The sequence below is a fragment of the Schistocerca serialis genome, chromosome 3 (assembly GCF_023864345.2).
Source record: "Schistocerca serialis cubense isolate TAMUIC-IGC-003099 chromosome 3, iqSchSeri2.2, whole genome shotgun sequence".
Taxonomy (NCBI): Eukaryota; Metazoa; Arthropoda; class Insecta; order Orthoptera; family Acrididae; genus Schistocerca; species Schistocerca serialis.
The window spans coordinates 1,091,766,370-1,091,778,489 of record NC_064640.1 but is presented as its reverse complement, the minus strand read 5'-3'; the positions used below and the strand labels follow the sequence as shown (position 1 = coordinate 1,091,778,489).

The 12,120-nt window shown below is 41.0% G+C and overlaps 1 protein-coding gene across 1 annotated transcript in view; it reads right to left on the bottom strand.

The window, feature by feature from the left end:
* Positions 1–12,120, bottom strand: part of LOC126471397 (molybdenum cofactor biosynthesis protein 1-like) — a 62,329-nt gene that overhangs the window by 18,820 nt on the left and 31,389 nt on the right. Inside the window, exon 4 of the mRNA XM_050099522.1 lies at positions 6,617–6,702. Coding sequence (XP_049955479.1) covers positions 6,617–6,702 — 86 coding nt within the window. The remainder of the gene's footprint in view (positions 1–6,616; positions 6,703–12,120) is intronic.

Genomic DNA, 12,120 nt, shown 5'->3' with positions numbered 1-12,120 from the left:
TCTTACACTCTTCACATCTCTTATAGGTCCTACCATTCATGGTAACAATCCCAGACACAAACAAAGCTAATGCAATCTGGTGGCCTTTGTATCCATTTCAGAGAGTTGCGACTCTCATAATTTACCACTGGTATGCACACTCGTGAAACTACGTTGCTTCAGGGAGCTTCCCTTTTTTTTCTTCAAGCAGTTTAGTTCTTTGAATCCATTTTTTTGTAGCTCAGAATAATTATTTTATTGTGTAGCAAACTTACAGACTAGCATTCTGGTCTCAGCTGTCGGAGTTGGCGGTCATGTGTGTGTGAGGTGTGCTTGCTTGTGTGAATGAATGGTGTGTATTTCTATTTCTTTTTCTGATGAAGGTTGTGGCCAAAAGCTTATGTGTAAGTGTCTTAAGTGTGCCTGTCTGCATTTTAACGTGCCATCTTTATGGTAATTAGCACTCTATCTTTTCCTACACTGCTGATATTCCAACCTGGAGTTTCCATTGTTTGAACTTACGGTCTACTGTTTTATGTTGCAGTGCACTTCTACAAGTGTAATACACAAATGTTGCCTTAGGAAAGAGTCACAATAACATCCATGTCTACCGTTTGCTATTTTTTATGAAATAGCATGTCACACTCGAATTTTAACTTAGCCAATGAAATAAGTTTGAAGATTTATTGTGTGTAAAAGGCACTATGGCCCACTGTGTGGGAAATGTGGGAAGTTCTGTGCAGAGACGGAGTTATCCACAGACGTGGTAAGTCTGGGGAGCTATACGGGTGTTAAAACATCGCCACCTGCTGGGATGAGGGGCCACTTACTCTGTGGTGGCACTGTGCCAGCAACGAGCTCGACCCATTGATTAGCACCACAGATGACAATGAGCAACCAGCTGCTTCTCTGTGCAGAGATATAAAATTTATCTATTTTGGACGTTGGGTGACAATCTGTCACATGGAGAACAATGTTTACTCTGGCAATTTTAACACTAATCTAGTGTTCTGCAACATATTAATGTGAAATGTTGTCTATGATGTTGAAGAGTGTAAGTTAAACTGATATCTGAGAATTTGTTGTTTTTGTGGCACTATCTGGAAAATGACCTCTCTTGCAGCTCCAAGCATAAATGTCAAGTGAAGAAGAATAATTAGCACAGCACACTGGAACCGAGTAGGGATCCGGTTTACTGCTCAGCCACTAAATTAGCATATTGTGAGTACACCAGAATAGACGCTGTACACACTTGCATATACTACATACACAAGTACAAGCATCGATCAAGCTACTGTGAAACTGCACTCTGTGTGACTCATCACTACATCAGAATACTGGAAATGTAGTGATTCCAATTTCTTAAGGTCTCTTCCTGTTTGTTTCCATCAGTTGGATCTTATTTTTCAAGTATGTGGGAATCCAATGAGCTGCCTGTTTGGATACATTCTTTCTGTATGTCCCACAAGTTGGAGTCTTTGGAGACACATTGTAACAAGAGTTTTTTGGAATTTGCCTGGAGATTTCACGCTGGGTTCTGTGTGATGTGTTCCATCTTTTATTCTTGGACCTAAGATTTTTACTACAGTTTTACATTCTTCTAATTCAGTTTGCTGTTTTCATGTCTTGTGTTGGACAAAGAGTCTCTCTCATGCATAAAGAAATTCTAATTTGATCACTGTTGTACAATGTTAGATTTTAAAGTTCCAGGAAAAATACTTTTAGTTAACTGAGAGACAGTTTGTATTTTCTGAAGTCTGGATTCTATGGCCTTCTTTTCATTATGATGTTCAGTGGTCTTTTTCACCTAATTATTTAAACTCTTTAACACCAAATACTATGTCGTTGCCTATATAAGTTCAACTAGTGCCATGTTGGTATCAGCCAAGAATTTTTTCTCCAGGTGAAATTAGTAGTCCAATTTTCCTAGCTTGCTCCCTTAATATTTCAAATTGCTTTAGCACATCAGTGATGTTTTTGTCAATTAGTATTATGTCATCGGTATAGGTTACACAATATAATTCTATCTTTAAGTTTACGTTCTTGTCAGTGTAATAGTGCACCTGCTCTTCTCCATTACCTTACAATTTTCTTAGGGGCATAGTTGAATAGCAATGTGATATGCCATCCCATTTTCATATTCTTATGTCTGTCTTAAATTACACTGCTTGAAGAAAAGTGAGACACTCAGAAGGTGGGGAGAAAACAAATTGAAACATAGCGAATTTAGAGGATATGTGATGTTATTTCAGTGATAACAAAACAGAGTCAAATTTACACAGAACTTATCAGTTTGAGCCCACTTATCAATACAGAAATGCACCCCGTCTGGCTTGGACAGTGCGGGAGGATGTCGTAAAGCTGCTGCATACCCTCCTGAGAAAGGTGATCCACAACTGTTGTAACTGGACATTGCAATCATGGATACAGGTAGTGGGACGGAGTTGACGTCCATGTTGGTCCCATAATGTTCTATCGGGGACAGATATGGGGATTTTGCTGGCCACAGGAGTATATCAACATCACGCAGACAATTTAAAGAGACACATACTACATGTGGACAAGCACTGGCCTGTTGAAAAATAGCACCACAATACTATTACACACTGCTGTACCATCAGAGTTCCCTCGGCCATTACAAGCCGTGACTTGAAGTCATACCCAATGGCTCCCCACACCATGGGACTCCTTTGTGACCCCCCCCCCCCCAAAATGTGGAAGAATGGGACCTCTCCCAATCTCCCCGGGTCACTGTCAAACTTCACGATAGTCATTTGGAGCAGTGCAGGACTGGGACTCATTAGTGAACATAATGTGACACCATTCATTAGCAGTCCATACTTCTCGATCATGGCACCACTTCACACGCAGTCATTTGCTTGGGTGTTAATGGCAGCCTATGCGCAGGATGGCAATTCCAGTCTGGCTGCTCCTAGCTGTATGACACAGCATGTTGCAAGGAGTCTATTACAGTGAACTCCTGTTTATCCAAAATGATCAGGACGGTGGCCGGTTCCGATAACGAAAATTTCAGATAAATCAAAGTCCCCCTGTTTTCACATGTGAACACTTCAAATTGTGTCAATATTGCGAAATACGATCGTAAAACGTGTGTAGGGTATGTAAAACGTTTCTGATACGGTTGCAAATAACCCTGCACTTTTTTACTGAAAAAATTGTGTTGACATGTTAAAAAGGCACCAAACTATGATTGAAAACTCAAAGTTTTTAAATGCTGTATAACAAAGCTCGTTTATTTTGCATTCTTACAGAAAAAAAATCTCCCTTATTTGGCAGCAGGAAAAAACAGGAGTTTTAATTTTATTACCTGCTCTTTTGAATAAAATATAAACTACTGAACAAAATTACGAAACAAATCTAGAGATTACTCAAAGGAACGAAAAGTCTGTCCAGAGGAACTTTCAAGAAAAGTAAAAAAAAAAAAAACTTTTTAAGTTATGGACATAGAAGTTCTAGGATGCTTCATTAGAGTTTATTTTTTGGTAACGAAGTCACGAATGTCTTTTTTTTTGTTTTTTTGCTTGAGAAACTATTGCTGCAACAATACATCTCCAACGTTGAAATCAAACTATTTCAGGATAAATCATCTCCTCCTGTTGGCTGATGTACTCCAGGGCAGTTTGGATCACTTCGTAACAGAATGTGTGAGGAATATTTTTCTCTGATTCATCATCAGAAACATAGTCTTCTGACACTTTATGAACGGTCACAATTTGGACGATTTCATCCTCAGTCACATGAAAAAATGCCATTTTCCATCCACTCTTCAATGTCTTCGAAGTGTGTGTCTTTACAACCAGCTTCTCCAGTAAATTCACCAAAATTATGTCAGCTTGAGTTTCGGTGTTGCCTCCTCCTTCCCATCACTTAGGTTGCCTTACGATCTAAGAGTTTTTTCCAAGACCTAACAAGAGGAACTGGAGGAATTAGATTCCAAGCTTCAGCAATCAATGAATGACACTTAAAACATCGATTTTTTTAAGAGCTTCCACAAAATCATCTGCAGCATCAATCACACCTATTAAGTATTCCAGCATCTTGCGTCTGTAATGTTTTTCCATCGCCTCAAGAATACCTTGGTCCATCGGTTGACATAGAGATGTGACATTTTGTGGGAGAAATACAACTTTGATATCCCCATCTTGCAGATCACCTGGGTGATAAGGAGCACTGTCCACAAGAAGTAGCGCTTTTCAAGGAAGTCCATTTCCTTCCATGTAATTTACTACAGCTGGAACAAACTCTGCCTGGAACCACTCTCTGAAGATGGCACTGTTCATACATGCCTTAAGACTGATTCGTGTACCTCAGTGGCAAAGCTGGTTGGTTGGTGTCTAAATGCTCTTGGTGTTTTGGATTTGCCAATTAAAGTAAGACACAGTTTATGATTACCAGTGGCATTACTGCAAGTGAGGACAGTAAATCTTTCTTTGATTTTTTTGTATCCGGAAGCCATTTCTTCTTCTTTAGAGGCAAGGGTTGTCGTTGGCAGCACTTTGTAATTCAACTCAGTTTCATCACATTTGTAAAGTTGATTGCCAGTATAACCTCCTTTGTCAATGATTGTGTGCAGTTTCTTCTTAAAATCAGCGTAGCAGCTTCATCCCCAGATAATGATTTGGCACTGATGGCAATTTCATGAATGCCATGCCGCTTCTTGAAACGATCCTGCCAGCCATTACTTCCGAGGAATTCTTGCTTCTTTCCTTCAATCAACTCATCAGCTCATTTTGACAAAATAGAGGACCTGAAACTGACACACCTTTGGCTCTTATTTATTCGTGCCACAAAAATAATGCCTCTTCTAACTGAGGATGTGCACCTTTTCTCATTGTTTTTCAAGATTTCACTGCGCTGCCCAATGCTTGGATGGAACAAAATTTTTCAATTCCTGATCGATTTGTCTTCCGATCAGTAATTGTACTCCTACTCTGCAGCAACTTTTGTGGGTGGCTCACCAGCATCAATTCTCTGCAAAGTGTGAAGCTCTTTTTCCAACAAGATCACATTCGTTTTATGTTTTGTGCCCGTAGTCACGTTCAGTGTTCTTTTTACAGACACTCGACTGAGTCCTTTATGGTTTTTGGTCCCTTTTATCTCTAGACACTTTAAGGCACATAGTGGGAGCACAAAACCTCAAATCAGAAACACACAGATGCACAACTTGACAACACTCGAGATGCACTAGACAAACTTTTGACTTTTGAAACCAGGCTGTGGCAGCCATCAAATGAAAGCATTCGATACATCTATGCCATTTCCTCTGTTATACCCAAGCCCACGTGGCAACACAACAGGGTGTTGTACATTCACTGTTAAACACTCAGCTTTGATGTACCGACAACAAGTGGAAAGTGTTAGGCGGCGCACTCTAATTGTCGGTTTCGACAGGGCTACGTTGCACTGCACAGAACAATACTGTATGTACTGTACTTCCAAGGAGTTCCAATAGATGGCAGTGGCATGAAACCATGCAATACGAATAAGAAACACACTAGAGCTTCAACCAACACACGCACAAATTGACGATACTTGGACTTTTGACACGCACCTGTGCACTGATTAGCACTAGATTGCCAAAAAACACCAGCAAATGCTTGGCTCCAGGTGCACGCAAATTGAAACTTGTCAAGTGTCAATCTAGCTAGCCAAAAGTGTAGCTGCACGAGAGTTTACTGTACTTGTTCTCAGATGGCAGTCACAGACGTGTACAGATTACAATGTACTCAGTACACTACACAGTGATGCTCACTTATAGTGGTCTGATGTAGTCAACTGGAAGATTGATGATGAGTATGCCCTTACTTTCCAACATCAGGCCACTGCCAGATCCAAATACTCCAAAAATACAGATGTTGCAAGGTTTAACCAGGCGACCAAATGGACATCCCCAATGAGGTTTCTTTCAAACTCTCATCAGATAATGCTGTCTCACACCAATATGCAGCACCTTCATATCCTCCAGAGTGATGATTCAACATCTGACGCTATTCACATCCCTTATATACCACACGATGCTTGCTAAACAGCAATAAAAACAAAGAACACTAATGAATAATGAAGGAAAAGACAGACTGTTACTTACCATAAAGAAGATACCTTAGGCTGCAGATGGGCAGAATTAAAAGACACTTACATAAAGCTTTCAGCCACAGCCTTCATCAGTAAGTAGTAATCTGTCTTTTCCAACATTGTTGATATTCCTACTGGAGTTTCCATTGTTTCAAGGACACTGATGCTTTTCTGTGAGTGTTTCCTTTATGATGTTTTCTGCATTTTAGCTATTTTTAAAAAAAGAAAAAAAAAGAAAGAAAGAAAGAAAAAAAAAAGATTTGTTGCTGGAAAACTTCTGAAGTCCAATAAAGGAGTTACAACAGCCATATATGGTTATCTGGTGGACCTTGCAGAACCAAATTCTAGGGCTGAAATGTACTGTTGACCAATGGGCATTAATCAGAATGAATACTAAATAAAAAATTAAATCCAATTTTACACAAAAAACTCAGGTTCTATCACTGTTGTTTTTCGTTCTATTTTGCTCTTATGTTTGCTATGACTTGTTAAGCAGAAATTTCCTTTCTATCTATAGAGTTACATTTGCTGTAATGTATCTTACCTGCATGTTGTTTCTTCTTTCTTCTCACTGCTGCCCCAATCATGGCAAGCAAGTCATCCTCACTGCATTTGCTTCGTATTGCATCTCTGAAACAACAGTTAAAACACCCGTTAAACAGTACCAGGCAATTACCACACAGTGAAATGTTGGTACACTAAAAAGAAAGAAAAATTTTGCAGAAATCTTCAACAGTAATCTTGTAGTCTGCAGTAGGCAACAGCAGGATAACAAACCCACTGGACAAGAATGGGAAAGTCATGATAGAAGTTACTTTTATTTTTATAAATAAACAGGTATCTTACACAAATGCTCAAGAGTATACATAGGATCTCGGGCTGAAGAGGTGGAGCAGAAACTGACATTAGTTTTGTTGAAGAGGGAGTAGTGGAACACAGCACAATTTCTTGCAAAATGAAGCCAAATTTATTGATAAACTGTTAATTAATTGCCAAGCTCACTAATGTGGCCATTTTACAACAGGTACTTACTGCTTGGAGTATATGTGACTTTTCAGGCTTGCCTGATAGATCTGTTGCAAAAACACTTTGGGTTCCCCACCAGATAACATTATGCAAGTCCCTCCCTCAATACTTCAGTGACACAACGTTTTGGAATCTTCAGGTGGTGGTGATTTCCACCATCACTGCTGCAAGATGGAACTGGCAATTTCCACATGACAGCTTTGAAATTTATCATGTGGATGACTATGACCGTCATATTTAGAATTCAGAGGATTTCATAGAATACCTGAAGATGCTTAAACTAGAACTTTCAGATCTTTTAGTTAGCTCAAATGTTATATCATTACTTACACAAGTGCCCTGCAGCCCTCATTAGAGGTTATTAGCAGCAAGTTTGAGAAAGAAATTGTGGTGCTGTTTAAACATGTGCATACCTCATCCTATTTCTTATGTAACACCAACTACTTTGATCAAGTGGACAGTGTTCCCATGGGAGATCCTCTATTTCCCTTAGTAAATATCCAACTTTCCTCCTTCTGGCAGAATGCTGAAGAGACATTTGTGGTGTGGCCCACATAATACAGACACTACCTATGTTCCTGCAGCATTTGCACTCGGTCCATCCGAATATTCAGTTCACTGTGGAAGTACAAAAAGATAGCAGCTTACCATTCCTGGATGTCACGGTTAGAAGAAAAGCTGACAGAACACTGGGGCATAGTCTCTACTGCAAACTGATACATGCAGAGTTATATTTGCAGTCCAAAAGTTGCCATCACCCTGCACAATGTGGTAGTGTCTTACACTCCCTGGCACATAGAGCACACGTGATCTCAGATACTGACAGTCTGCCTGGTGAACTGTAACACCTAAGAACAGTGTTCCAGCAGAATGTTTATTCTTGTAAACAGATTTGCAATGTGTTCTGAGCAAAGCAAGTTCAGTGTAGGGATGTAAATGAAGATACTTAGACAAGCACTGCAAATGGCTTTCCTACCATATTTCAGTGGCATGTTTTCAAAAATAGAAAGAATCACTAAGAGAAACAGAATCAAGTGTGTTTTTCGTCTACCAGCAAAACTAAGGAATTGTTTGTGTTCAGTTAAAGACAATCTTGACCTTAGAAAACACAGATCATATATAAGATCTGATGCCATTATGGGAAATCTTATATAGGGCAGACACCTCACATTGTGCAAGAACACTGTGTTCAACAGCGCTGACAAAAATGCCACCCAGTAAATTAGTGGTAGCAGAGCACTGCCTGAATACAGGGCACCACACATTTCCCAAGAGGACTGAAATTTTATCCTCAGCATCATCACTTTAGGATTGTGTTTTTAAGAATGAGGCATGTATCCACACGGTGGGCAATCTTACCAACAGGAATATGGAATTTTGACTAAGCACTGCCCAGAATCCAGCACTGACTGCCATGAAATTAAAACAGTAGAAACCAGATCCTCCGATGTATGACCTGATGCAGCACCTTGCAGAGAGTTAATTCAGCTTTTAACCACATGAGAGTCCAGAAGTGCAGTCATTGCCCACAACACATAAGCAGAAGGCTACTATGAATAGCATTTCCATCCAACTGGGAGTGCCTGTCCACATATTCGTACTCCTGCTTCTAGCCTGACAAATTTCAATTCTGCTGTGCAAATATCACCAGTCACATCTTGCAGCAGTGATGACAGGACCCACCACTACCTGAAGATGATGAACAGTTGTGTTGGTGAAATATTGTGAGGCTTGCACAAAGTTATTCAGTGGCAAATCTGAGAAGATTTGTATACATTATTTTTATGTGACGCATGTAATGTGCAGCAAAATGTGATAATTTTCTACATTTGCCTTTTTGTACATTTCAAAATACCCCAAAAATTGGTGAGAAACACTGAACATATGACATAACCAGATGACATACCCCGCAGCATGTGCAGCAGTCAGGGCTGAGTGTAAAGGAATGATTGAGCAGTGCAATACTTTCATTTGAGCAAACAGAGCAAATTTCGAAAACATTTTGTAAATATGATCTGTTGTAATTGTATATGTTACAAAATTATTGTCCCTGCTGTAATCAAGCAAAACAAGTTCTGATTTTGTGTTTTTTGCTTCTGTCCTCTTTTTGTTTACAGACATTAGTTAGTAAAGAAAACATAGGTCATTTAATGGCAATGATGCTATTCTGAAGTTTATACTCATCTACTTTTTATGCAATACGGTAGGTTTTCATTGTACTGTACTTTGCAAGAAATCAAGGAAACTGCAAGATCGGTAAATAAAATAATAAACTTCAATATAAATACATAATTGTTTAACACAATGAAAAAATACTGCCTGCCAGATGCAAGACTCAAATCCTGAACGCCATCACTAAAGTCGCACATGTGTGTCCGTAGCCACAATGATATGAATACTTGACTTGGGTTGGGATGATCAAGTGTGACAGACCGAGAGGCTCTACCACTGCAAGCATGGCAAGGTACATCATCTGGTGACATTTATCATTCACTTTTGACACATTTCCCAACATTTGTATTGTATCCAACATTTGTGATCCCATGTGTCTTGTATTAAATTACTTGTCTCAGGGTCATCTACAGTGCTTTGGAGGTTTTTAAATGTTAATACGCACCACCCTGTCTGTGTGTGTGTGTTTGTGTGTGTGTGTGTGTGTGTGTGTGTGTGTGTGTGTGTGTGTGTGTGTTTATATATATGAAACAAATACTAACAAAGAGATAGAGGGCCTGGCCAGTACTTACCTCAGCTCAGTACAGCCGATACATACACAAAACAGAACAGAAAATTGACGTATCCTAGCTTTCGGAACTTCGTTCCTACATCAGGGAGGAGAGAGGGGAAAAAAGGGGAAGAAGGGAAAGTGGATTCAGTTATTCACAACCCAGGTTATGAAGCAACAGGGGAAAGGTAAACAGGGAGGGTAGCAAAGATGGAGGCATGGATGTCAGAGGGAAGCCAAAGATATTCTACTGTAATTACTTTGCCAGCTTCAAACCAAGGAGGATGAATACAGAAGTAAAGAGGTACATAGTATAAAGATAAATGCAACTATGTAGGATGAAAAGATGCATGAATGGCTAAAGAGGAAAGGGAAAGAGGAGAAGACTAAAGAGTAAATGGGAGTGAGGTTGGTTAACATAGTTTCAGTCCAGGGGGATGGCGGGATGAAAGGATGTGTTGGAGTGCAAGTTCCCATCTCCGCAGTTCCGAGGTACTGGTGTTGGGTGGGAGAAGCCAAATGGCACATATGGTGTAGCAGGTTCCTAGGTCCCTAGAATTATGCTGGAGGGCATGCTCCGCTACTGGGTATTGGACATCTCCTAGGTGGACAGTTCGTCTGTGCCCATTCATGCGCTCAGCCAGTTTAGTTGTCGTCATACCAATGTAAAAGGCTGTGCAGTGCAGGCATGTCAGCTGATAAATGACGTGTTGTCTCACATGTGGCCCTGCCTTGAGTTGTGTATGTTATACCAGTAGCGGGGCTGGAGTAGTTGGTTGTGGGGGGATGCATGGGGCAGGTTTTGCATCGGGGTCGGTTACAGGGGTAGGAACCGCTGGGTAGAGAAGGTGGTCTGGGAATATTGTAGGGTTTGACAAGGATGATACGGAGGTTAGGGGGTTGGCAAAAGGCAACTCTGGGTGGTGTGGGGAGAATATTGTCAAGGGATGATCTCATTTCAGGGCTTGACTTGAGAAAGTCATATCCCTGGCGGAGTAATTAGTTGATGTACTCGAGGCCAGGATAATATTGGGTGACAAGGGGGATGCTTCTGTGTGGTCTGGGGGTAGTAACATTGTTGTTGGGTGGGGAGGAATGTATTGCTTGGGAGATCTGTTTGTGGACAAGATCTGCAGGATAGTTGTGGGAGAGGAAAGCACTGATATATAATATAATACAGGGAAACATTCCAAATGGGAAAAATATATCTAAAAACAAAGATGATGTAACTTACCAAACGAAAGCATTGGTATGTTGATAGACACACAAACAAACACACACACAAAATTCAAGCTTTCGCAACCCACAGTTGCTTCATCAGCAAAGAGGGAAGGAGAGGGAAAGACGAAAGGATGTGGGTTTTAAGGGAGAGGGTAAGGAGTCATTCCAATCCTGGGAGTGGAAAGACTTACCTTAGGGTGTGTGTGTGTGTGTGTGTGTGTGTGTGTGTGTGTGTGTGTGTGTGTGTGTGTGTGTGTGTGTGTGTGAGAGAGAGAGAGAGAGAGAGAGAGAGTATGCAACCTTCAAATGGAAGTTTTTTGATCACTCCTTATTTTGCTCCCTGCCACCTTGGCAATATGTACCGCAAATCATCAGACCTTCCTGCATGCTTCGTGTTGTGTCTAGACAAGACAGCCTAGACACAATGAGAGGAATCCAAAAGGCATGCTCTAAGTTAAAAAAGGAGGGCGTGAGGTCTGAAACAGGATACGTAATGAATGCTATAAAGAAAAGTACGTAGCTTCTGGAATACTTAACTTTAATCCATCCTTTTGGTACATCTGGAGATTGTGGTGATACAAGTGAGACTCTTTATATACATGCAATGTTACTAATGGCACCTTGCTAGGTCGTAGCCATTGACTTAGCTGAAGGCTATTCTAACTATCGGCTCGGCTAATGAGCAATGCTTCGTCCATGTAGTCGCTAGCAAAGTCGTCCATACAACTGGGGCGAGTGCTAGTCCGTATCTCGAGACCTGCCTTGTGGTGGCGCTCGGTCTGCAATCACACAGTGGCGACACGCGGGTCCGACATGTACTAATGGACCCCGGCCGATTTAAAGCTACCACCTAGCAAGTGTGGTGTCTGGCGGTGACACCAGATTCCTCCCCTGCAAATCGGCGAACGGTCGTGTTATAAGGCTTCCGCCCGCCGTGGGGAGAACCCCATGTTGACGTATGCGATGAGGTGGGGAGCCTAACAACAGGCGAGGCTGTGCCACCCGCACCCGGCCATTCGGTCCAAGGGGAGCTAGGAAACACCTGAAAACCTAGTCCAGGGTGCACGTCAACATGCGGT